The following is a 22,640-nucleotide window of genomic DNA, read 5'->3' as shown; positions in this document are numbered from 1 at the left end:
TGAGAAGAAAACGGCGCCTTTCAAAATTAAAACCACAAAAATCAAACAAACAACCAAATTCATGAATTTGAAATAAGAATTTATTATTGATTGTACATACCTCAAGTCAGCATTTAGCATTTAACATAACAGAAAAACATTCCAATAAAACATTCATATTAAAAAATCATGCCGCGTGTAGCAAAACCCAAAGCTGCCGCTGGAGCAGCTGCAGTTGTTCCGCCGAAAAGAAAACCGGCGGCTAAGAAAAAGAATGACCATGTCATGGGAGAGCCAATTCCAGAAGGTGAAATCATCACCGATTTGTCCAAGACGGCATGGAAAATAGGCCCGTCCATAGGAGTCGGAGGCTTTGGGCAGATCTATTCCGCTTGTAAAGCCTCAAATCCTCCAAAGAAAACAACAGACTATGAGTATGTTGTGAAGATTGTAAGTTTTAGAAATATTCATACTTTTTAAGAGTTCCCTTGTTAATGTCTCCTTTGCATTACTTCGCAGGAACCCCATGCCAATGGCACTCTATTCGTTGAAATGCATTTTTATATGCGAAATGCTCGACTTGAGGACATAACCCAGTTCAAGAAGGCCAATGGCCTTAAGTCATTCGGAATGCCGTACTTGGTTGGCAGTGGTTCACACGACATCAACAATATCAAACACCGCTTTGTTGTGATGCCACGATATGGCAGTGACATTTGGAAATTCTTCCTCGAGAATGGAAGAAAGATCCCAGAGCACACAATCTATCGACTGGCATTGCAGATGCTGGATGTCTATGAGTATATCCACGGCAGGACGTATGTCCATGCTGACTTGAAGGGGGGCAACATTCTGCTGGGCTATGGCAAAGGGGGTGCTTCTCAGGCGTATTTAGTTGACTTCGGTTTGGCCAGTCATTACACACAAAAGGATTTCAAGCCAGATCCGAAGAAAATGCACAACGGAACAATTGAATACACTTCGAGAGATGCTCACATGGGTGTGCCGACAATGCGAGGGGATATCGAGATTCTCGGATACAATTTAATAGACTGGTCGGGTGTTATGTTGCCTTGGGAGAAGGAGAACTTGTTGAAGGTTCCCCTGAAAGTACAGAAATCCAAAGAAGCTTTCATGGATGATGTTAGTGGATCTATGAAGAAATTATATCCCAAAGGAGTGCCAAGTAAGTACACCAAAAGGTTTTTTTATTTTCTAATAGCTTGGTTCCTTTCTTTAACATTTGGTTTCAAATCATATTTTGAATAAAATTTGGGCTCGAGAATCCTTTGTGGAATGTGGCGAAGGAAAACTAGGCATTCACTTTGACGAAAATCCTTCCTTATGTTCGTCTGTTATTAAGGTCTTCTTGACCGTATTTTAAGTCTTTTCTTGATGATAACATGTACTTTGTTTTGCCCTCATTAACCGCTGAACCCATTTTTTCCTTCTGTCCCAATATTGACAAAAACCCCATTGACATCACGCTGAGTTCTTGCGAGTTCTGAAAGATGGTATGAAAGTGATGAAATGGGAGTTCTGCACTATTCTTTCAAGGACGGTATTCAAGAAATTACATGAAAGTAGATCGCCTTGTCTAAAGCTTTTTTTGACATCGAAAGGTTCGGTTAAGTTGTTTCCAACCTTCATGGAGTTTGGCAGAGATGCCAAAACTAGACATGGCTCACTACAGTTCGTTCTTGCAGATGCTACTATATGCGGGCTTTAAATCGATGAAGAGAAGGTAGGTGTCGATTGGACGTTCTTGGGGTTTTCCAGCATTTTTAATAATGTGAATATTTGATCGACTGTGGAAATTCCTGGTCTAAAGACAAACTGCTAAGGACTTATCAGGTTGCTGACAATGACTTTTGGACGTTCACATATTACGGCAGAGAAGATTCTGGATGCGATGTTAAGAAGATTAATACCTCTATAGTTGGTTCAGTTTAAAGAACTTCTTTTTTTAGTATCAGGCAAACAATACTGGTCTTCCATTCATGGGGCATGCTTTCTTCAGGCCATATCTTACAGATAAGTTGATGCATGTCCCTAACGAAATTATCTCAAGCTGTTTTAAAAACCGCGGCATTTAAACCATCGGCTCCAGCGGTTTTGCTAGACTTCAGCTCTGATCCTTACTTTGTCTAAGTCGGTAAGACCGGATTGTTGGCTTTCGTCGTCTATATTCAATAGATCATCCTGTCTGACAGCGGACTTCAGTTCGTTACGGAGATATTCTTACAGTTTTGCAAAAATATTCCTTCCATATCCTCAGCATTGACTGCGGTTTCACTATGATGTTTCCACTTTCGTCTTTGCAGCTTTCAGTTCGAAGTATGGACTTGTGAATTTCGTTTCATTTGTTCATAAAACTTTCGAACTTCATTCCTGCTTTTAAAGAAGTCGGTGTTCCTCTCTCCTCATCTTTCCATAGAGCTAGCTTGGCTGCAGTTGCCTCATCAATAAAAGATATTTCTTGTTGGTGGACTTTGGAAAACCCAGCACATCAGAGGCGCCATCTCTGATTGCATCTTGGCAATGTTGCCACTGGTTCTCAGTACATGGTGTTGGCGGCAGAGAATTTCAAAATAGGTACTTGTGACGGCGTTGGCGGCAGAGAATTTCAAAATAGGTACTTGTGCCTCGAGGTACTTGTGACTTTGATGTTTATGAGACATTTTTATTCCGAATATAATCTTTCCAACCCCAAGAAATCTCATGGTATGATTTGGGCTATTAAGAGGTTATCAAAATCAAATGTGTATCGTGACGTTATTATAAAGCCACTGTGGAAAACTGAAATAGCTTTAAACAAGATAGAAAGACCAGGGACAGTCATATTCATATTCGTCGTATAAAATGTTTGCATGAAACATAATTATTTTAAGACTGTCCTTCAAGATTTTTTCTTCCTAACGTCAAAAATTTCTAGGTTTCTGAAGCACCTATAAGTAACAATATCCTAAAGCTAAATGAATATTTCAGTCCTGGTGCTGAAAACCATCGTTTATGATACAAAAAATGTGTCGTATATTTCCTATCCATTATTTCATCTTTTCAACGAGTATCTGAGATGTTCTAAGTTGCCAGATCTTTGGAAATATTCATACCACGATAAGTTGTCAATAAATCAACCAATAGAGCTAGGAAGCCGAAATTTGGCACAAATTCTACTTATGCCAATGTTAATGCATAGTCAAAGTTTCTAATGACCATTCCCATTTTTAGGGTACAAAAATGTTTTCAGATTTCGAAATTTACATAAACGGCTCCAAAATAAAATAAGACTTATTGTACTATAAGTTATTGTTATTCTAGGTGTTTTCTAATTAATTGCAATGCAAATTCTTCTAATAAAATTAAAAAAAATGGTTGCCACTTTTGAGATTTTCTTATTGTTGGTTTGTATTATTATTGTTACTAACTTCTTAATTCTTAAACACATTTATAATTACAAATATACAATTATTATGGATTGAACTTAGATTAGGTTGAAGGTCGGTAATTTCTTTGTCTGCTCTTACCTTTTCAGCTAAAGATACTGATGAGTTTTCTCTTAAAAATTCAATCCTTAAAGGCCTGCAATACCTGGTTGAGCTTCGACGAGGATTTTGCCATATTATTTTTGCACCATGAAAGGCTTGCTGATATGATCTGTGCCCAGAGCTTCCATTAAAGCCCCATTTAGAGAACAAGCACACATTTTGCAACTCTTCGGTATTTAGTGTTTCAATCATGTCTTTTTGGACAGTTACCAAACGCTTTACTGTAAGGTTTAGCAAACTTTGCAAATCTGTACTCACACAAGTCTCAGAAACACTCATACATTTAGGATTAGGATAGCATTTTTTTTTTGCACTCCTGAACTATTTTGTACGAAGGAAATACTTTAGGAGCTTTTGATCTGATTATTTCATATTGGAAGCGAGATAAGTCTGCTTCAATAAATAAAGCTAAGGCTTCTTCACCAGTCATTGAAGTAGGTTCAATGGACTCTCTTAAAGCTTTCCTGTATGTTTTAACTTTTCCAGGACTGGTGGTTATATCGTGAATTAGTTTCGCAACTCCCGACTGCCCAGATGCTCGCAAATTCATTTCGGTCGCAAATGTTAATTCAGAAAGAGAAGCTGATTTTCTCAGCTCTTCAGTTTTTTGTCGTTTTGTTCTTTCTGATCCTTCTTCAAAAGACACAGACGGACGACCACGTTTATATTTTAAGGGACATTTATATGTGAAGAGAATGGGAGTGTTAAGCCAAATTCTATTGGTTTTTAAAAATCTTGGCTTTACACGACTAGACTTTTCCCAACGCAATAACCAACCGATAACGTTTTGGATGTTGTTCGGCCTAAGAAGTTTCAAAAATATAACTCTGGCCAAAAACATGTATTTTCAGAACATGACGTCACCAAAAAAACGAACGCTACACACAGGGGAGCAAAATGTAGGTAGCAAGAAACATATTCTGAAAGAAGACAAACCACAGAACAAAATGACGTATAGACCACATTGGGATTCCACGGGAAACACAATTATTCGCATAAAGATATCAAAAAATGCAAAAAAATACACATTTTTTCCTTTTTTTTCATTTTTAACTACAAATTAAAACAACACGAACATATTTTTCTCAAAAAAGTTAACATATAAAAACGCACCTGAGCTTACTGATTCCATTGCAACAAGATTTAATTTGATACACGTAATAAATAAAAAAAATACAAAATTTACTAAAACAACGCAAAGCGGTAAAAAGAGGTCTGCACTCGACGCAAAACATGAACTTACTCTCCAATTGTTACGATCTCCACTAGATCACGTGAAGCAAAAAAACTTTTTATGTCTCATTTCTAATTCTCTGTTATATTTCGGAGAGAAATAGAACGTTTATTTAAAATAAAGTTTAACTTCATAATTTGATTAAATGCCAGCTTTTTTGGATTTTACCCCATTGTGCGCCGGTCCATAAAAAACCCAAACGCCACCCTAAAAAAGGTTCTTCAAATTTAGTAACGAATTATCGTCCTAAAGAGAAACTATCTTTACAGACTTTAACAAGGCATTTAACATGAAAATTAAGTCATGAAATTTTTCTTAATGAATTAAGTAAAATTGGATTTAACAACAGTTTCAGTATTTGGATAGTAATTTGGATATCGTCATATTTTAAATTTAGATAGATAGATAGATATCAAGGGAGTTACCTTGGTCCATGTCTATTTATCTTATTTAATGATGTCTCTTTGAATATCGCTTATCTGTGCAGATATTAACATTTTTCGATACGAACGTCACGTTGATTCGAGTGACTAGATCTTTTCGTTCGAATGAATTTGGTTTATTTTGAGATTCGAATGAAAAATATTAATTGCAGAAAATGACCCGAAATTAACCTTATTTTGGAGATCAGCTGTTCTAAATGATTTGATTTAGTGTGACCACAATAAATTTTTATTTTTCGAAGTATCTTATTTTTAATTCAGAGTTTGTCACAGATTAACAGTTTCTGAAATGCAAATTAAGTGAAGTTAATAAGTGATAAAGAAAAACATTCAAGATATGAAATTAAACATTTTTTCAACTAACGTAACCATTTGGGTTTAAATTTCCATGTTGTGTTTATACCGTTTAAAATATCATGTATATTCGTCACACATGATTACACTTTCAATTAAAATGAAAACAAAATTAAATGAGCTTCATGGCAGCATCTCTACAAAACCGGCCAGTATCTACACGGTTTACAGGATTCTCCTCCATCAACCTTATCACGACTTTTTCGTTTCCTCCACAATTAGAATGTGACTGCGCCCTATAAAATAACATAAAAAAACTCGTCAATATAACCAATTATTTAGCTTAGTTATCGTATAAAAACTTACATGTTTCTTTATCTGTTCACTAGAAAATATGTGAACGACACAAAAATGACATTTAATTTGAACCATTGGAAAATCAAAGTTTACATAGTTTTTTTTAAATGATTGAATCAGCAAACTTTCGAATCGATCGAAGCTAAAAAAAAGACCTTCTCAAATTCGAATAACTTTCGATCGAAAACGAATCTCAAAAGAAGCGTGAATGTGTTTACACGCAAACATGATATAATAAATTTTGACTATATGTTGAATTAGTCACGTTTGATGTTGTACTAGACTCAAATTTAACGTTTACTGATCACTATAATTATATTATAATAAAACCTACCAACACACTTGGTTTTGCTAAAAGATTTTTCTGAGAGTTCCATGATCCAAATGTTATTAAAATTATGCATGTTTCTTTTGTCAGGCCATTCTTAAATCGCTTGCGTTATTTGGGAGCCATACTGTTATATTGATAGAATAGAAAGTATTCAACACATTTTTAAGATTTTGTTATTTTTTTGATTTTAACAAGTTCTGCTTTATAGCTGCATATTGAGTGGAACGATTTTATAACCATCTATTCTTTGTCGGTTGTAGTTCAATCTGTGTCAAGCTATCTTAAGAAGGAATTCGGTCGTTAGAACTATTTTTAGTTGATCGAATAATGGTGCTAATAGTCTCCTTGAACAATTAATCAGTAAATTTAACACATTTCTATATTGATTGACACTACAAATGACAATCTCAAATCTACAAGCTTTAAATTTAACGTTTAGCTATAAGTATTTAACACAAATCAACGCTGGCAATACAAGTCCTAGGGGATAGAAAACAGCAATGGTCCAGCATGACCATAAAACGTGCGAATCCTTTTTCCCCTCTAAGTATCGTCAAATTGCACTTACGTCCCTTCTTTCGAATGCCATGTAGATAGATATATAGTTTTTTTTTTTTAATTTAAGATATAAATTATTAAATAATGCTTTTCTTTAAGAATATGAACATAACAATTCTGCCGTCTGCCTGATCGAAATTTCATAACAAAAACTCAATTTAAATGTAAAGAAGTTAAAATTCAAATAATAAACATAAGTTCAACTAATTATATAAACAAAAGTTATACTTTGTTAAAGCAACAACTGCGAATTTAAAAATTTTGAGAAGATTTTAAAATAAAAAATATATCAATTTTAACATGATTTGAAACACAAAATACTAATTAGGAAACTTTTTTTGAATCTTCAATTGCAATAACTGGTTGTAGAGTAATGGAAAACTATTGCGGTATTTTAAAGCATATTTGCAGTACCTGTAGACAATTGACAATCCAAAATAACCATTAAGGATTTCATACAGCCGTCGAATCTCTTGGAGTAGGGGACACGATGCAAAGAAGTGTGAGATATCTTCTGGTTCCCCGGTGTTACAAAGGCTACAGATTTGTGGAAGATCAGTTCGAGGCGGCATATAGTTAAGATTCAGTATTTCGACTCGGGCTCTAAATATGTAACTAATAGCCTCAGAGGAAAACTCGTGACTGAGATAATTAGCGTGTGATGTTATTTGGTGGTTAAGGTATCAATACATAATGTTGTTGCGGCTCTTGAAAGATGTTCAGATATGTTCATCAGTTTTGGCAATCAGATCATTGAACATGTTGTGCCACCTGATATTGTTTCAAATCATTCAGAGAATTTAGTTCCGTCCCACACTGATGCAGTAGATGGGACAAGACAGTTGAAATAAAACATTAAGAATTTACGTTAAATTCGTAAGGATGACAATTTGTATATCAAGGCATTTCTATTTATCTTGTCAAAGGCTGCTTTAAAATCCACAAAACAGACATATAATTTCATTTTCTGCTTAATTGATCTCCTGGCAATACTTGTCAGAGCGAATGGTCTTGCGCGGAGAAACCTGATCAAAATCCTGTCTGGAACATGATGAATCGATTGTTGTTCTTAATCCATTCCGTTAACCTTTCATAAAGAATTGAAGTAAGAATCTTATTTGGCGAATTGAGAATCGATATTTCTCTTTAGTTATCTGGCTGATTGGTATCTCTTTTTCTTTTTTCTTTGTTTAAATTGTTTGGAACAAAAGAATGTTCATAAAGTTTATTGAAATAAGCCAGAAGATGATTTTAAAACGGTAGAATTCAATCGGAATGCCATCTATTCCAGGAACCTTATTATTTTTCATTTTATTCAGAGTAGTTTCAAGCTTAGATCGAGTAATAGGAATATCCAGTTCGCAGATAGTGACATTAGGTTGTGCATAATAGAAAGCATGATGATTCTCATCAGCCTACAAAAGAGTTAAAATGAGCTGCTAGTGTCAACTTTGAGCGTAGTCACCATGCTTCTATCACGACCACCCAGTTTACGAACACTGATCTAGAAAGCTTTCGATTTCTTACAATTTGCCATAATGTCATGTAAACGCGAATTAATTATCATTTTGTAGAATATCGTGAAGAACAAAAGCTTCTTAGTGACCACATGTATGGCTTTCGTAGTGATAAGTCCACAGGTGTTTTGATACTTTATCAAATCGAACAGTGCAATAAATCTAAACATTGTTTAGAGAATCTAAGATTATTGCACTAATAATTGCAAAAGCATTTGATAAAGTGTCTGCTTTTTATATTGATGAATCGCTTCTATGTTTTGTTAACACCTAATTTAACATCCACAAAATAAAGTTTGGTGTATCCCAGGGTTCCGTTTTGTCTCCGACACTCTTTCTTATTTTGAAATTGTTTGTCACTTCTAATCCACTTCGCTAACTACAATACCATCAGCTAGCAATTTTTGTTTTTTAAAGTTACATCCTTTTCCTTGGAAGGCAGCGAAATATAATCTCATTAAATTCTGATCTGACAGCATTGTCAAACTTGAAATCTGTTCTTTTCAAATAACGATCAGATTCCCTAGTGTTTTACTTACTTACTTTTAATATTGTTTTGTCTCTAATTGAAGAAAATTTTATTCACAATGGGACCCAATGTCTTCACCTAAATTACTGGAAATTGTTGGATACGCAAAGTAATTAAATCAGCCAAACACCACTAAAAGTCATTAGTGTAAGAGCCGACAGCATATTTCAAAAGCAAATGTTTATAAAGCCAAAATTAGTGTAGGTAGGATTTTTGGGGAGAAGCGCTTTGATATCGAAGACCAAAGTCTTTCAGGTTTTTTTCAACGTTTGCATCCAATGCATCCAATTCAAAAATGAGAGTCCAATTTCTTTTGGATATCATTCTTCGAAAATCTTAAGTTTTATCCCAACACTTAATTGTCGAAACAGTCGAAAAGTCTTATAAATACATTGTTTTGTTTTACCTATTATTAAATAAATATTAAAAATGTTTTTTTCTTTAATTTTAGCTCCAATCCTGGAGTTTATGAAATATGTTGCAACAATGGAATACAACGAGAAGCCCGAATATGAAAAATGTCGAAAAATGTTCCAATCAGGTTTGAAAGCCCTCAAAGTTCAAAATTCTGGTGATTTGGACTTTAAACTAAAGTCAACTCCAAATTTCAAAGCGAAACTAAAGCAACCCGAGGCACCAATCTCAGATCAAAACGATTCCGAAAGTGATGAAATTTTCGAAAAGAGCACACCTCTCAAACCCAAAGTAAAACCAGAGAAACTAAATTTAAAGAAAAATAAACCATCTCCAGAAGAACCTCCTAGTGCAAAGAAGAAACCCCCAAAGGAATCACCTAAGAAGAGGTTAAAATCAACACCGCCACTTCGCTCCTCACCACGGAACACTTCAATTTCGGCAAATATAAATTTCAGCCCAGTTGTATCAATACGTAAGAACGCACATTCCGGAACACCGAATAGTTCTCGCAAACCAGGTAAAACCATAATAAACGACAATCTCACCCCAAATCCAAAAAGTGGAAAAACCTATGAATTTAATTTCGAGTTAGATGTTAGTATGGATGCTAATGTTGTGGTCAATGTGAAGCGAAAGAAAAAGGCTGAAAGTAGTGAGACGAATTCAGTGAATGAGAATGAATCACCAAAAACAAGAGTGAAGGTTAGAAGGATGAATATGAAGTCAAGAACTGCAGCAGACTCTCTTCGATCGTAGTATTCTCTTTTTTTTTAAACTTTTCTTGTTGCATATTTTAGTGTGACTTTTTATTTAAAAAACAAAACAAAAAGGATCTTTATCTGTTTTCCTCTTATTATTACTTATTATCTATTGTATTATTAATTATTCTATTATTAACATTATCAAACATCTGAAATTAGTTGAGTTGAGTTTCGTTTTTTTTTTTTTTTCAAAATAAAATAACTATTATGGAACATACACATTTACGAATTTTTTGTGTTAATTTATTGAAGACTTCAAAAATTGCTAAATTGTTTGTAAAGCAAAGCAACCACGAACTTTGCTCAGTCTCAAAAGTCATGAAATAAAAATGACTTTAGGGAAAAGTCTTAATGGTGATAAAAAGTTGTTTTGAACCATTATTTTCATTGAATTCTACGCCATACCCTTCACTTGAAGGCGAAGAAGTATATGTAGAAGAACAGTCAAACAGGAATACGCACGATTGAGAAAGAGTTGAAGAACTTTACGGACGATATATGTAGGTTTAAGGACCTAAGCAAGTAAGTAAGCTTAAACTGAACTGAACGGAACTGATGCCATACAGCTAAAATTACGATACAAAAACGAGTAACAAAGCTCGGGTAGAAGAAATAAACAACTAAGATTCAAATTCAGTCAGCTGGAATTGAACGCCTGAGCGGGTGGTGTTAGAATTTTTGGGACTATTACCAAACTTTCCACTCCTAAGGTACAGTCCACCAATATTTGTATGCATGTCAAAGCAAAATGCGTTGAATGTAATCCCAAAAGAAATTTTTGTAAAATAGCCATTTTGTCAGACAAGATGATGCGATGTCATGTGATTCATCTAATTCTCTGAAAGAATATTGCACTCTTCTCGAGTCGGTCGACAATAGAGGCTCTATCTTCCATATGTTTTTAAAATAACTTACATATGCTGACGATCTTTAAATAATTAGAAAAACTCAGCACGATGTGGTGAATTGGGCATTACGAGCATTGGGACCGAGGCGACAGAAATGGGATTACCGTTAATTTTGTTTTATTTTTTTTATAATAAGCACACGCTCAAGGGGATATTACTACCCTTATTATGCAGAGGCACAGTGTAATCACTAGGAAGAGGAGAGAGGGTTTAAAAGGAGATGTCGGTGCACATTGGTTTTGAATTCCCGAATAGGAAAGACAGAGTGTGGTAAGGAATTCCACATTCGCGTATTACGGCTAAAGAACGAATCTCTGTTTTTGTAGTACGGTCGAAGTTGGGCTTCAGGGTATACTGATGAGCATTCCTAGAAGCGCGAGTATTACGGTTGAAATGTTTAAGGGGAGGAATGAAACTGGCATAAGTCGTTAAAATAATGGTAAAAAGGGGTTAGACAAGAGATCTTGCGACGATGTTAAAGCGAAGTAAATGAACTTATGATGATATTATCATCTATCAATTTAAATGCTCGTTCAATACTATCCAAGAGGCTTAAATAAGTTGTAAGAGCACCAGCCCAGAGATGGGATATATACTCAAGTTTTGGACGTTATAAGTCTTGTAGATAACAGCCAGATCAGAAGGAGTGAAATATTTCTTGGATCGCCTAAGGAAACCGTAATACCTTGCGGTATTTTTGGCGACATCGCGTATGTGATCGTTCCACAAGAGGTGGTTGGTGACACACATACCGAGAATATCGAGGTGTTCAGTCTCATTAATGCAAGTGCCATCCAGGGATAATGGCAATGAGGGTACATATCGCTTTAACGATACAAGACAGCATTGCGTTTTCGAAAGCATTAAATTCAACGTGGTTTTTTAATCCCCATTGAACAATGCTTTTTAGGTCAGAATTTAATGAGCTTATCATATTTTGTCAACGAATATGAAAACTAAGTGTACTATCGTCAGCGAAACAATGTACTGGTTTAGATGTTGCAGACAGGAGATCATTCATAAAAATGAGAAAGAGTGTTGGAGATAGAACAGAGCCCTGGGGCACACCAGCATTTATTTTATGGTTTTTAGACTTGAATCCATCCAATACAACTTGTATTGGACAATCCAAAAGGTAATTTCTAATCCAATGAAGCAGGGATTTATGAAAAGCGAAAACACGCATTTTCGATAAGAGAGCCTGATGCCAAACCCTATCAAATTCTTTTGAAATATCAAGTGCAATAATCTTACTTTCTCCAAAACGATGTAAAGATTTACTCCACTGTTAGTTAGATGAACCATGAGATCACCAGTGGAAGCTTTCGATCTTCGAGATATTTCTACAGCTGATAATTAATTAGCGTTTCCATGACCTTGGAAAGAAGGGACGAAAGTGCAATCGGTCGTTAATTAGAGGGTGAGGAAGATTGGCTTTTTTTGGGGATGGGCTGGACAAATGCAGGTTTTTATCCTCTCGGAAAAAGACCTAAGAAGTAGGACAGATGAAAAAGCTTACGCAGTGGTTTTGCCAGCGTTGAAGAACACCTCTTCAGAACAATAGCAGGGATACCATCCGGACCAGCGGATTTATGTGTGTTTAGATCTCTAAGGACTCTTGTCACAGTACGAGTGCGAAAAAAGATTGGTCAAATGGAATCACTAACTCGCTTAAGTACAGGCGGAGTCATAACACTCACTGGCAGCGTAGAATCGGTGGCGAACTGCCTAGCAAAAAATTAGCTTTCTCTAAAGAGCTAACAAAAGGAGTGTCATTCACAACGAGTGTAGGAACCAATGAAGAGGTTGAATTCCTCATGTTTTTTACAAATGACCAAAAATTTGTGCTGCCTTTGGGACATTGCAGTAATTTGGTCGTATGTATCGTAGTCCAGAATGTATTACAAAATAAATTGTATGAAACTTTCCACAACCCTAGTTTCAAAAATATCAATTAAATAACAGATTTCATTTTAAAAGCAAACATTTAAATTTAAACAAAAATAAGATAGTAATACCATGTCATTTTAATTACCTGTTAATAAATAATAATAGTAATATTAATAATTCCAAGTAGAATTGCATTCAGTTGAAACTCATAATAAAATAATTTCCTAATGGAACTTGAGACTTGAGATTGTGTAAAACCAAACGTTTAACGAATACAAAAAATGTTATATTAAAACCAACGCAAAGAGCTTTTTATTCATATTTATTGTTTAAAGCTATAAAATTACAAACTTACTTATACAAAAAAAGAAATAATTAGCATTCCACTTTGGCTGTTAAAAATTAAAGAAAGATTCCCTTAATTTTATTTCGTGTTTTATTCTTTGTTTATAACTTAAAATATACAACTTAAAGTTGTGCATATCATTGTTTTTTTAAAGCTATACAATTACAAACTTATTTTTAAAAGAAAACAAATGGCTAGCATTCCGCTTTGGTTGTTAAATAAAAAAAGAAGAAATAATTTCTCTTTAATTTCATTTCGTGTTATATGTTTTTGTTTATAACTTAAAAATACAATTTATTTGTATTGTCATTGTTTTTTAATTTTCATCCCAAAAGATGGGGAATGCTCTTCTGGATGTCATCACATCTTTCATAAAGCTCATCCTACAAACAAAAATTACAAATTAAAATTTGAATAACCATTGAAATAAAAGAAAAACCAAAAATCATTACCGGTTCCAATTCCAAGCAATTACCCCACTCAACCAATGTTACTCTGTGATCGTTGTTTTGATCGCACGATTCCAAGAATGGAGCAATGCAATGTTCCAAACTAACAAGTGGAGCACGAATGGGGAACAACTCGTGCCGAGATACAGAACGATCAGTGTTACCATCCAAATCACACCATTTCCAAACAGCAGCGTTAGCCCAGCGACGAGTCATGTTAGTTTCAGCTTCCATTTGCATTTGCATGTAATGTTCGGTCAATTCGTCACGTTCGGCCAAGTCACGCATAACGTTGAAGAGCCAGTCACGCATACGACGAGGGAAGTCCTTCTTTTCTTCTTCAGAGCAACCCTACAAAAACAGAAAATAAATAACTTGCAAAATGTGGACTCATTTTTGGCAAGCATCTAGAAACTCACTGGCAATTCTTGGCAAGCACCATAGTAGTCAATATGTAAATGGCTGTTAGAGGGGTTAGTGCAGCGCTCGTCCTTAGTATCGCAGAAGCAACGCTCTTGGTACACAGAGCAATCAGATGGCCAGGTAACATTTTTGTTTGTGCATACATGACGACGGGTATCATTTTCCTCGGGGCAATCCTGAATGCAAATACACTCGGCCTCCTCTCCGGTACTGTGGCAGACACGTCCAGCTCCACAGTGCATTTTCTCACATGGGTCAACTAAAAGACAAGGCATTCAATTAAGAACCGAGCAAAAATGCGTCTTTGATTTAACTCACTTTCTACAATTGGGGTGAGTACGTTGTTTGAGTCTTCAACAAATTTAGAAGCAATTTCCTTTTCACGGTCAATATCCTTTTCCTGTAATGGAAAGGATTATATTGAATCAAATTATACGAGCGCTGCGTTTATCTGGCGACTTACCATCATTTTTTCTTCCAATTCCCTGAGAAGTTTCTCATCGGACTCGTTGATGTCTTCGATATCATCAAAATTCAATGATAAATCATCCTCCTCAGATTTAACCTTGATTTAAAAAAATGGATATAAACAAATTAGTTTTGAAAATTTAAAACAAACAACGGATATGTATATTTTACCTGAGTGGTTAGGGCAAATAATCCCAAAACGATCAGTAAGCTCCACTTCATGATGATTCCGCCTGAAAAATTAGAATGAAATTTCGAATAGAAAAAATATCATCAGACTTTTAAAAAATTCTTTAAAAGCGGAAAATGAATTGTGATAAGAAGTGTCGCAAATGTATGACCTCCGTCGTCTTATCGTTGCGTATGGAGTGGAGGGTACTTGATGGACCATAGAAACTAATCTTTGTTCCATTTTTGTTTTGTATTTTTTTTGTTATGTTCGAAAAAAGAATAATGTACAAGTTTTTATGTTGAAAAAAGAGGTCACGGTGTCAAAAACTTAAAATTGTTATAATCGAAGATTTGGCTGTCTTCTTATTTAATATAAATACTATTTTACTTTGAATAGTTGCAGAATATTTAAAAAAATTAATTATAATGAGAAAGATATTTAATTGATATGAATAATTTGCCTCGGATACGGACGGATTTACTGTTGACAACCCATACAAACAATTTAAGGACAAAAAACTTCGGATATGCACGGGGAATGTTAGGTTCCTTAGTAGACCACGTGCAATCGAATAATTATCGGAGGCCCGAAACGGATAAATATGTCAACCTGCAATAAAGCAAATATTATCGGCATTTAGGAAATGCGGTGGAAAGTGCCGAGGAAGAAGCGAATGAAAATCTGCGATATTTATTAGGTGACTACTGCCGAGAAAACTAATATCTCCTATTTGGATGTGGTTTCGTCATTGAAGCCAGACTTGGGCAACAAGTCTTAAGCTATAGGTTTACCAACGAACGCATTCGCATCAAGGCTAAATTCGGCAACTTAAGTGTAATATGCGCACACGCCTCGTAGAAGAAAAGGTTGACAATACTAAGGTTATGTCCTTCGAGCTCTTGGACAAAATATATTAGCAGTGTCCTAGCCACGTTATTAAAAATGTTTAAGGAAATTTAAATGGCAAGCTAGTACGGAAGCCTGCACGAGAATAATTTCAAACCGATAACGGATTTAGTCTCATCGATTTTGCTGCTTGGTGAAACGTTATGGTAGCCAGTACGCGTTTCCCCCATCCTTTAAATCCACTAAAGGTGGCCACAGACGACGAACATGCTAGCGCAACATGCTCGTGCTCGTGCTAAATTCGTCGTCTGTGGGGTTGTTTGCGAGCGGCTCGCTGTTGCAGAAAAATTTTGATTTCATCGTGTTCGCCGGTTTCAATGTTCGTCGTCTGTGGCGATGTCGCGAGCAAAACTTCATTTTATTCAGATTTTCGTAGAGTACACATCGCGGAAGAAAAACAAAGTTGACAATGGTGAAGCAGGAAATCGCAAAGTTGCAGACAATCTTTCATTTGGCGTGATTGTATCTCTCATGTTTGTGGTTTTTTTCTGTACAGACGGCGTTATTTTAGAAAGGAGTTCTGCATAGGTTGTGGAATCTATCCTCAAAAAAATTTCAAAAACTACTGGCGATTTTATCTCCAACTCTTTTAATAAATTTACATGCGATCGAATATTCCGTTTATAGAGCCAGTCCTTCATCCACTCTCTTTTTTTGCTTGATTTTTTTCCTTTCGCAAAGGTAAATCATCATAAGGTAGCACTTCGAGTTCCAGACTTATGGCAAAATAGTGCGATGCTGGGAGAAGATGCAAAGCTACAGCCGCAAGAGATCGCCAAATTCTTCTCTAAACAAAGACACAAGTAACCTCTTTCAAAGTTCAATGAATCGAGAACCACGATGCAATCAAAATAGCCGCCTTTAAGGTGCTGGTTTTCAAACAGCCACCAACGCTAGAATTCCAAGAGCTGCTTACGAGTTGTATGAGCAGAAGAGGAAAGGGAAACACTGACTTCTCAGAAGGAAAAAGAGAGACAATGAGAACACGTGTGGTCGAAGCTCTTGAAAGGTTCAAAAGCAGAAATGAAGTTTGAAAGTTTTATGAACAGATATAACCAAATCCACAAGTGCATACACCTCTAGCCGAAGGCTGCAATGACCAAAGCATTAAAGTAAAACCGGAGCTAATGCTGAGGATATGGAAGGACCACTTCTGCAGACTGCATAACGGCGACGATGAACCGAATTCCGCTGTCACGCAGGATGATCCATTCAATATAAAAAACGATAGCCAACTATTCCGTCTTCCCGACTTTCCGACCAAGCAAATATTTCCATATCTAAGGGGCTGAAGTGTAAGCAATTGGAGCAGATGCTTAAAATACCGATACTTTTTTGTAATATATGGTCTGAAGAAAGCATAACCGATGAATGGAACCTAAGTATTGTTTTAAAGGTACTGAAAAAAGGAGGGCCTCAAACTGCACAAACTATAGATAAATCAGTCACATTAACATCGCATGCAAAATCTGCAGTAATAAGGCATACCGTCCACAACTTGATAAGTCGTTATCAGACCAGGAAAGTCCGCAGTCGATAAAATATTCACATTACAACACTACAGATCGTGGGAATAAAACCGAAGAACATCAAATCGACAATTGCCAAATTTTCAATGATATTGAGGTCCGGTTTGGAAAGTCTTCAAATGTTGTAGAAGAAGGCCAAGGATCAGGTGGAAAGTGACCTCACCCAACTTCGAGCGCGCAACTGGAACATCTAAATAGGGAGAAGTTTGTTGGGTGAGACCCTAGTTCACACAGGACTGTAGGTAGCGCTACCTTAAGCAAGTAAGTAAGAATTATTTGTTCTTATATCGTTAACTAAGGCCATTTCTGAGATATTCTTAGAGATATTCTTAGGTCGTCTTTCATTGTAAATTTTAATCAGCATTATTCCAAACTTAATTAAAGGCCAAGGTAGGACTCGAAGGAAACTATTGAGATCTAGTTGAATAAGGTAAGTATCATGTATCGACGTAATGGACTTGAAAAAATTGGTGTCAAGCGTAAAGTGACATATGGGAATATTTAGAAATCAACTTCATATCATTAATGAGGTGAGGATAAAAAGGAGAGGTACTAGAGGCATCAAGTAAACGGAAGGAGAGAGCGCATCTTAAGCGAACATTATGTATGCGGCTTTCTAGGTCAGAAGAAATCTACTGCAACAGAATCGGTAGAAAGCTTATAGAGTATAAGACAGTGGGATATTTTGTCGGAGGCTTCGCTAAAGTCAGTGGCGATTACTTTAACTCCGTTTCCTTTTCAAACGCCAAGAGTGTAAAGGACACGAATTCAAAAAAGTTGGTAGTTAAAGACCTGGTGAAGCGGAAAACTATATATAGGCAGGGAAGCCATCAGGCTCCAGTGAACCTCTGGTTTGATGAAAAAGCCATCGAAGATGTAAGAATTTAATTAAATTATATTGGGTGGCGCAACAGTCCGTTGAGAACTAAGTCCTAGTGACTTAAGACTCTCAATCATTCCTGTGTGAGAGTATTGTTGTCAGAAATGGAGGAGACCTACAGTTTTAAGCCGAATAGGAACGGCTAATTTGAGAAAACACTTTCCATAACAAGAATTACTATCGGAGAATTTGTCAATTCCTCGCAAGGGGCAGTACCCGTGAAACAAACCTTAGATGGCATAGGCAGGGATCGAACCCAAGACCTCTGGCAAGACAGTCCAACGCACTAACCACGGAGATGTAAGAGCATTTCGTCTAAATAAGTGGAAGCAAAGTGTTGGGAGGGCAGAATGCCATCGTGTCTCAGATTTCTTCCATGTGAATTGGGAGCCCGATAATGTAGAGTTTTCGATTAAAATTTGTAGGTAGAGTGGTTCCGATCAATAGTCTGGTATGGTACCACTTGGATTTCCCTACTAGCCTATTCATTTGAAGCTCTTGATGAAGTACTTAACCTGTTAATGTCTCAAATTTGACTATAGTTGACATTGTCTTCAGAACAAAGAGTCAAACAAGTCTACAATATAATTGTGATTTAGTAAGGATCAATGTTAAGTAATTGTAAGCTTTGAAATAACTTCCAAGGTGCTAAAGATCTTTAGTTCGGTTCCTAACCTATGATTAGTAAACACAAAAAATAATTAAAATCTCTGTTTTTAAAACCGTTTTCGAGGTTATATTTTTTTAGTTATGGTATTGAACTTTAAGGTTTTGCAATATTAATTTCTAAAACCAATTAATTTAACAGAATTTTTTCGCTCTCTCGGATTAATCAGACAGATAACTATTTACCCAATCGCTACCAGGCAGTTGTGTTAATTTTCAAGGCGACGATGATGTTGGCATAATAATCTATTTTTGTGATTCTCAATGAAATATAATATTATTTGATTTTTTTAATATAACTTGTTTCATAATGAAACTAGTAAAGTAGGTATACAAGTATTGGGTGTTTTTTTAAGAGCTTGAGAACTTTAAATAAATAACAAGACATGCACATTTTTTTAATTGAATTTTATATTATTATGTTCTGTGAGATAATTTCATGGCATTTATTTTTGAAATACGGTTTGTGTAAAGTCATTTAATAGGTCATACTTTTTTCAATTAATCTACCCGAATGGAGCCAATGCCAGCTTAAATATTAGTTTCCAATGGGCAGGTTCAGACAACATAGGGACTTCATTTGCAGTCAACTTCATTCTTTGAACGTAAATTTTGACCAAGGGAACAACATAGTTAGTTTTTTAAGTGTCATGCATTTCAAATTCAGAACTTTACTTCACAGACCTCTACTTTAAGTTCAGACTACAAAAACAACCAAAATCATTATTGTCTACAGTATACTCCTCAGGCAAGTTACAAGTCCATCACAATTTGTGTTTTGTATTGAAGAAAATATTACTTTTTTCTTTTCCAAATTTATTTATAATTGTACAAAAAATAAATAAATCATAGAGTAATAAAATTCAGCTTTAAGTTGAATCATAAAACATGATCAATTGTCATTTTGACATAAGTTGACTTGACTTGATAGTTGGGGAAAACTTTCTTGACTATCTTTCCAGTCAACTTTCCAATAAAGTTTCCTTAATTGGAAGGGAATTTTGTTGGCAGTTGGCCAATCAGATACTTGAAACTTGCCTTACTTTCACTTCACTTACAGTAAACTTCATTCTTTGAACTTAAATTTTGACCAAAATAATTAGTTACTTTTTTAAATGTCATTAATTTCAATCTCAGAACTTTACTTCGCAAACCTCTACTTTAGCAAAACTATCGCCTACAAAACACTCCTCAGACAAGCTACAAGTCCATTACGATTTATATTTGGAATTGTAAAGAAGTACTAGTTTTTTCTTTTCAAAATTGACAAGGAACCCTTTTACACAAAACATTAAATGGAATTGTGCAGAAAATAAATAATTCACAGAGTAATAAAGCATAGCTTTCAGTTAAATGAAAGACATGATCAATTGTCATTGTGACATAAGTTGACTTGACTTAATAGTTAGGGAGATTTTTCTTGGGTAACTTTCCAGTCAACTTTTCAATAAAGTTGCCTTAATTGGAAGGACATTTTTTGCCAACCAATCAGATACTTGAAATTTAACTCGTCTTGCCCAATGCTTCTAGAGTTGCTGGTTTTTCGGCATTTCCCAACGACTTGAACCATATCCACATATTTTATAGTAAATAGAAGATTAAGCGCGCTGTATAATAAGTTGGGTCTTTTTGAAACTGAAAGTCTTCAATGTTAAGTTAATCAATTTGTTGAAACAAATCAGTCAGATTTAATGGTTCTTTGTCCATGGCTTGAGGATTGTCATCGATTATTGATAATAACTGATGAACCAGAAATGAGTTTCATCGCTAAACACATAATTCAAAGTAAATTTCCAAAATTAATTCCGACGTTAAATAAAATCCTAATGATAGGATTTCCAAAACCGCCAGAACAAAATTGGCCACACATTTTACAGCATTCTCAATGGTCTCAAACTATAGACAATAACCATCGAAATTCTTTTGCAGCGAAAAAAACACCCTCTACTTACTTTAAACTATGAGCAACAAAAAGAAACACATTAATACAATTTCATATCTCTTACTGAAAAATTAAAACAAAATAAAAAAAGCAAAGTTAAGAGATTGCAGTCAGAGACCTTTGTGACATTTTGTGTTGGACCATATCAGAAAATACAAAGCTTCCGTTGTGTAAAATTGAGCATCGTAATATTTATTTTTTCTTCTTATCAATATTGTTCCATATTGCGAAAAAAATATCGCGTGGCAGGCATTAATGGAATGTCTCATCAACTGCGCTCTTGTTACGAACGAGTATAAACTTTAAGCATTATAATATGCAATGCATAGTGTTGGGATATATAGATGGCTAGGTAAGGTGTTGCTTAAGTCTTGAATTCCTAGGAAAAACATGAATGATGTGGGTAGACTTTCTTTCCTATGAACAACATATTGTACACATTACAAATTTTGAGATGTAATCTAAAGCCGACACATAATATGTTAAGTCCGTATTGAGTCAAGGCTTGATTTGAGCCATGAAATCGCCCTTATCACAAAGGGCGCTTTAATAATATAGATTCATGATAACATGGTTTGTTAAACAAACAGAATTCCGATCTAGACCATAAGATACAGATTTGTCAAGAATGATAAAAAAAGAATTGCTCCAGCATATGTCATGGGGCAATTGGTCAGGTTGTAGTCTAGACCCCACAGCCCTGTTTCGATTGTGTCAATTATCAATACAAAATTTGATATTTATAATGAAAGTGGTACATTTTTTTGATAAACTGTTGGGATTTTTAATTTTTTTATACAGTACAGGCACTCAAGGGGATAGTAATACCCTTAACACGTTTACGGTTAAACACAGTGCGAGTATTAAGAAAATAGGGAAGGATGACAGAGGAGATACCGGTGCACATTGGTCTTAAAATTTTGAATATTGAAATGGGAGGGGAAAAAAGAGTTGGGTAAAGCATTCCACATTCTCGATGAGTGGTTGAAAAAAAGAATCTTTATAAACGGTGATTTTTTACGAGCTTGAGAACTTTTTTAAAAAAAAAACGCATAAAATTTGCAAAATCTCATCGATTCTTTATTTGAAACGTTAGATTGGTCCATGACATTTACTTTTTGAAGATAATTTCATTTAAATGTTGACCGCGGCTGCGTCTTAGGTGGTCCATTCGGAAAGTATAATTTTGGGTAACTTTTTCGAGCATTTCGGCCGGAATAGCCCGAATTTCTTCGGAAATGTTGTCTTCCAAAGCTGGAATAGTTGCTGGCTTATTTGTGTAGACTTTAGACTTGGCGTAGCTCCACGAAAAATAGTCTAAAGGCGTCAAATCGCATGATCTTGGTGGCCAACTTACCGGTCCATTCCTTGAGATGAATTGTTCTCCGAAGTTTTCCCTCAAAATGGCCATCTTGTTGAAACCACATGTCAACCAAGTTGAGTTCTTCCATTTTTGGCAACAAAAAGTTTGTTAGCATTGAACGATAGCGATCGCCATTCACCGTAACGTTGCGTCCAACAGCATCTTTGAAAAAATACGGTCCAATGATTCCACCAGCGTACAAACCACACCAAACAGTGCATTTTTCGGGATGCATGGACAGTTCTTGAACGGTTCTGGTTGCTCTTCACTCCAAATGCGGCAATTTTGCTTATTTACGTAGCCATTCAACCAGAAATGAGCCTCATCGCTGAACAAAATTTGTCGATAAAAAAGCGGATTTTCTGCCAACTTTTCTAGGGCCCATTCACTAAAAATTCGACGTTGTGGCAGATCGTTCGGCTTCAGTTCTTGCGCGATCTGTATTTTATACGGTTTTACACCAAGATCTTTGCGTAAAATCTTCCATGTGGTCGAATAACACAAACCCAATTGCTGCCAACGGCGACGAATCGACATTTCACGGTCTTCAGCAACACTCTCAGAAACAGACGCAATATTCTCTTCTGTTCGCATTCGTGTGGTTGGTTTAATGTCCAATAAAGTAAACTGAGTGCGAAACTTGGTCACAATCGCATTAATTGTTTGCTCACTTGGTCGATTATGTAGACCATAAATCGGACGTAAAGCGCGAAACACATTTCGAACCGAA

General features: G+C 35.6%; 2 protein-coding genes across 2 annotated transcripts in view; one reads left to right on the top strand and one right to left on the bottom strand.

The window, feature by feature from the left end:
* On the top strand, positions 1-10,189 carry LOC129942025 (nucleosomal histone kinase 1). The gene is made up of 3 exons (XM_056050817.1): positions 1-429; positions 499-1,165; positions 9,242-10,189. The coding sequence occupies exons 1-3, from the start codon at positions 169-171 to the stop codon at positions 9,961-9,963; spliced, it is 1,650 nt and encodes a 549-aa protein (XP_055906792.1). The 5' UTR covers positions 1-168; the 3' UTR covers positions 9,964-10,189.
* A 2,882-nt stretch (positions 10,190-13,071) lies between these two features.
* Positions 13,072-22,640, bottom strand: part of LOC129940716 (SPARC) — a 31,919-nt gene continuing 22,350 nt past the window's right edge. Inside the window, exons 2-7 of the mRNA XM_056049155.1 lie at positions 14,624-14,685; positions 14,448-14,549; positions 14,303-14,384; positions 13,981-14,243; positions 13,565-13,912; positions 13,072-13,495 (exon numbers count right to left, since the gene is read on the bottom strand). Coding sequence (XP_055905130.1) covers positions 13,436-13,495; positions 13,565-13,912; positions 13,981-14,243; positions 14,303-14,384; positions 14,448-14,549; positions 14,624-14,674 — 906 coding nt within the window. The 5' untranslated portion in view covers positions 14,675-14,685 and the 3' untranslated portion in view covers positions 13,072-13,435. The remainder of the gene's footprint in view (positions 13,496-13,564; positions 13,913-13,980; positions 14,244-14,302; positions 14,385-14,447; positions 14,550-14,623; positions 14,686-22,640) is intronic.

Source organism: Eupeodes corollae, chromosome 1, assembly GCF_945859685.1.
Source record: "Eupeodes corollae chromosome 1, idEupCoro1.1, whole genome shotgun sequence".
NCBI classification, from domain to species: domain Eukaryota; kingdom Metazoa; phylum Arthropoda; class Insecta; order Diptera; family Syrphidae; genus Eupeodes; species Eupeodes corollae.
The sequence above is the reverse complement of the archived record's forward strand: the minus strand, read 5'-3'. Positions and strand labels throughout refer to the sequence as shown.

What these genes read in the sequence shown, in the direction of transcription:
- LOC129942025 (XM_056050817.1), top strand. Translation starts at nt 169, where the DNA reads ATGCCGCGTGTAGCAAAACCCAAAGCTGCCGCTGGAGCAGCTGCAGTT. An exon ending in ATGAGTATGTTGTGAAGATT is followed by an intron (nt 430 to 498) that starts GTAAGTTTTAGA and finishes ATTACTTCGCAG; the next exon opens with GAACCCCATGCCAATGGCAC. An exon ending in ATATCCCAAAGGAGTGCCAA is followed by an intron (nt 1,166 to 9,241) that starts GTAAGTACACCA and finishes CTTTAATTTTAG; the next exon opens with CTCCAATCCTGGAGTTTATG.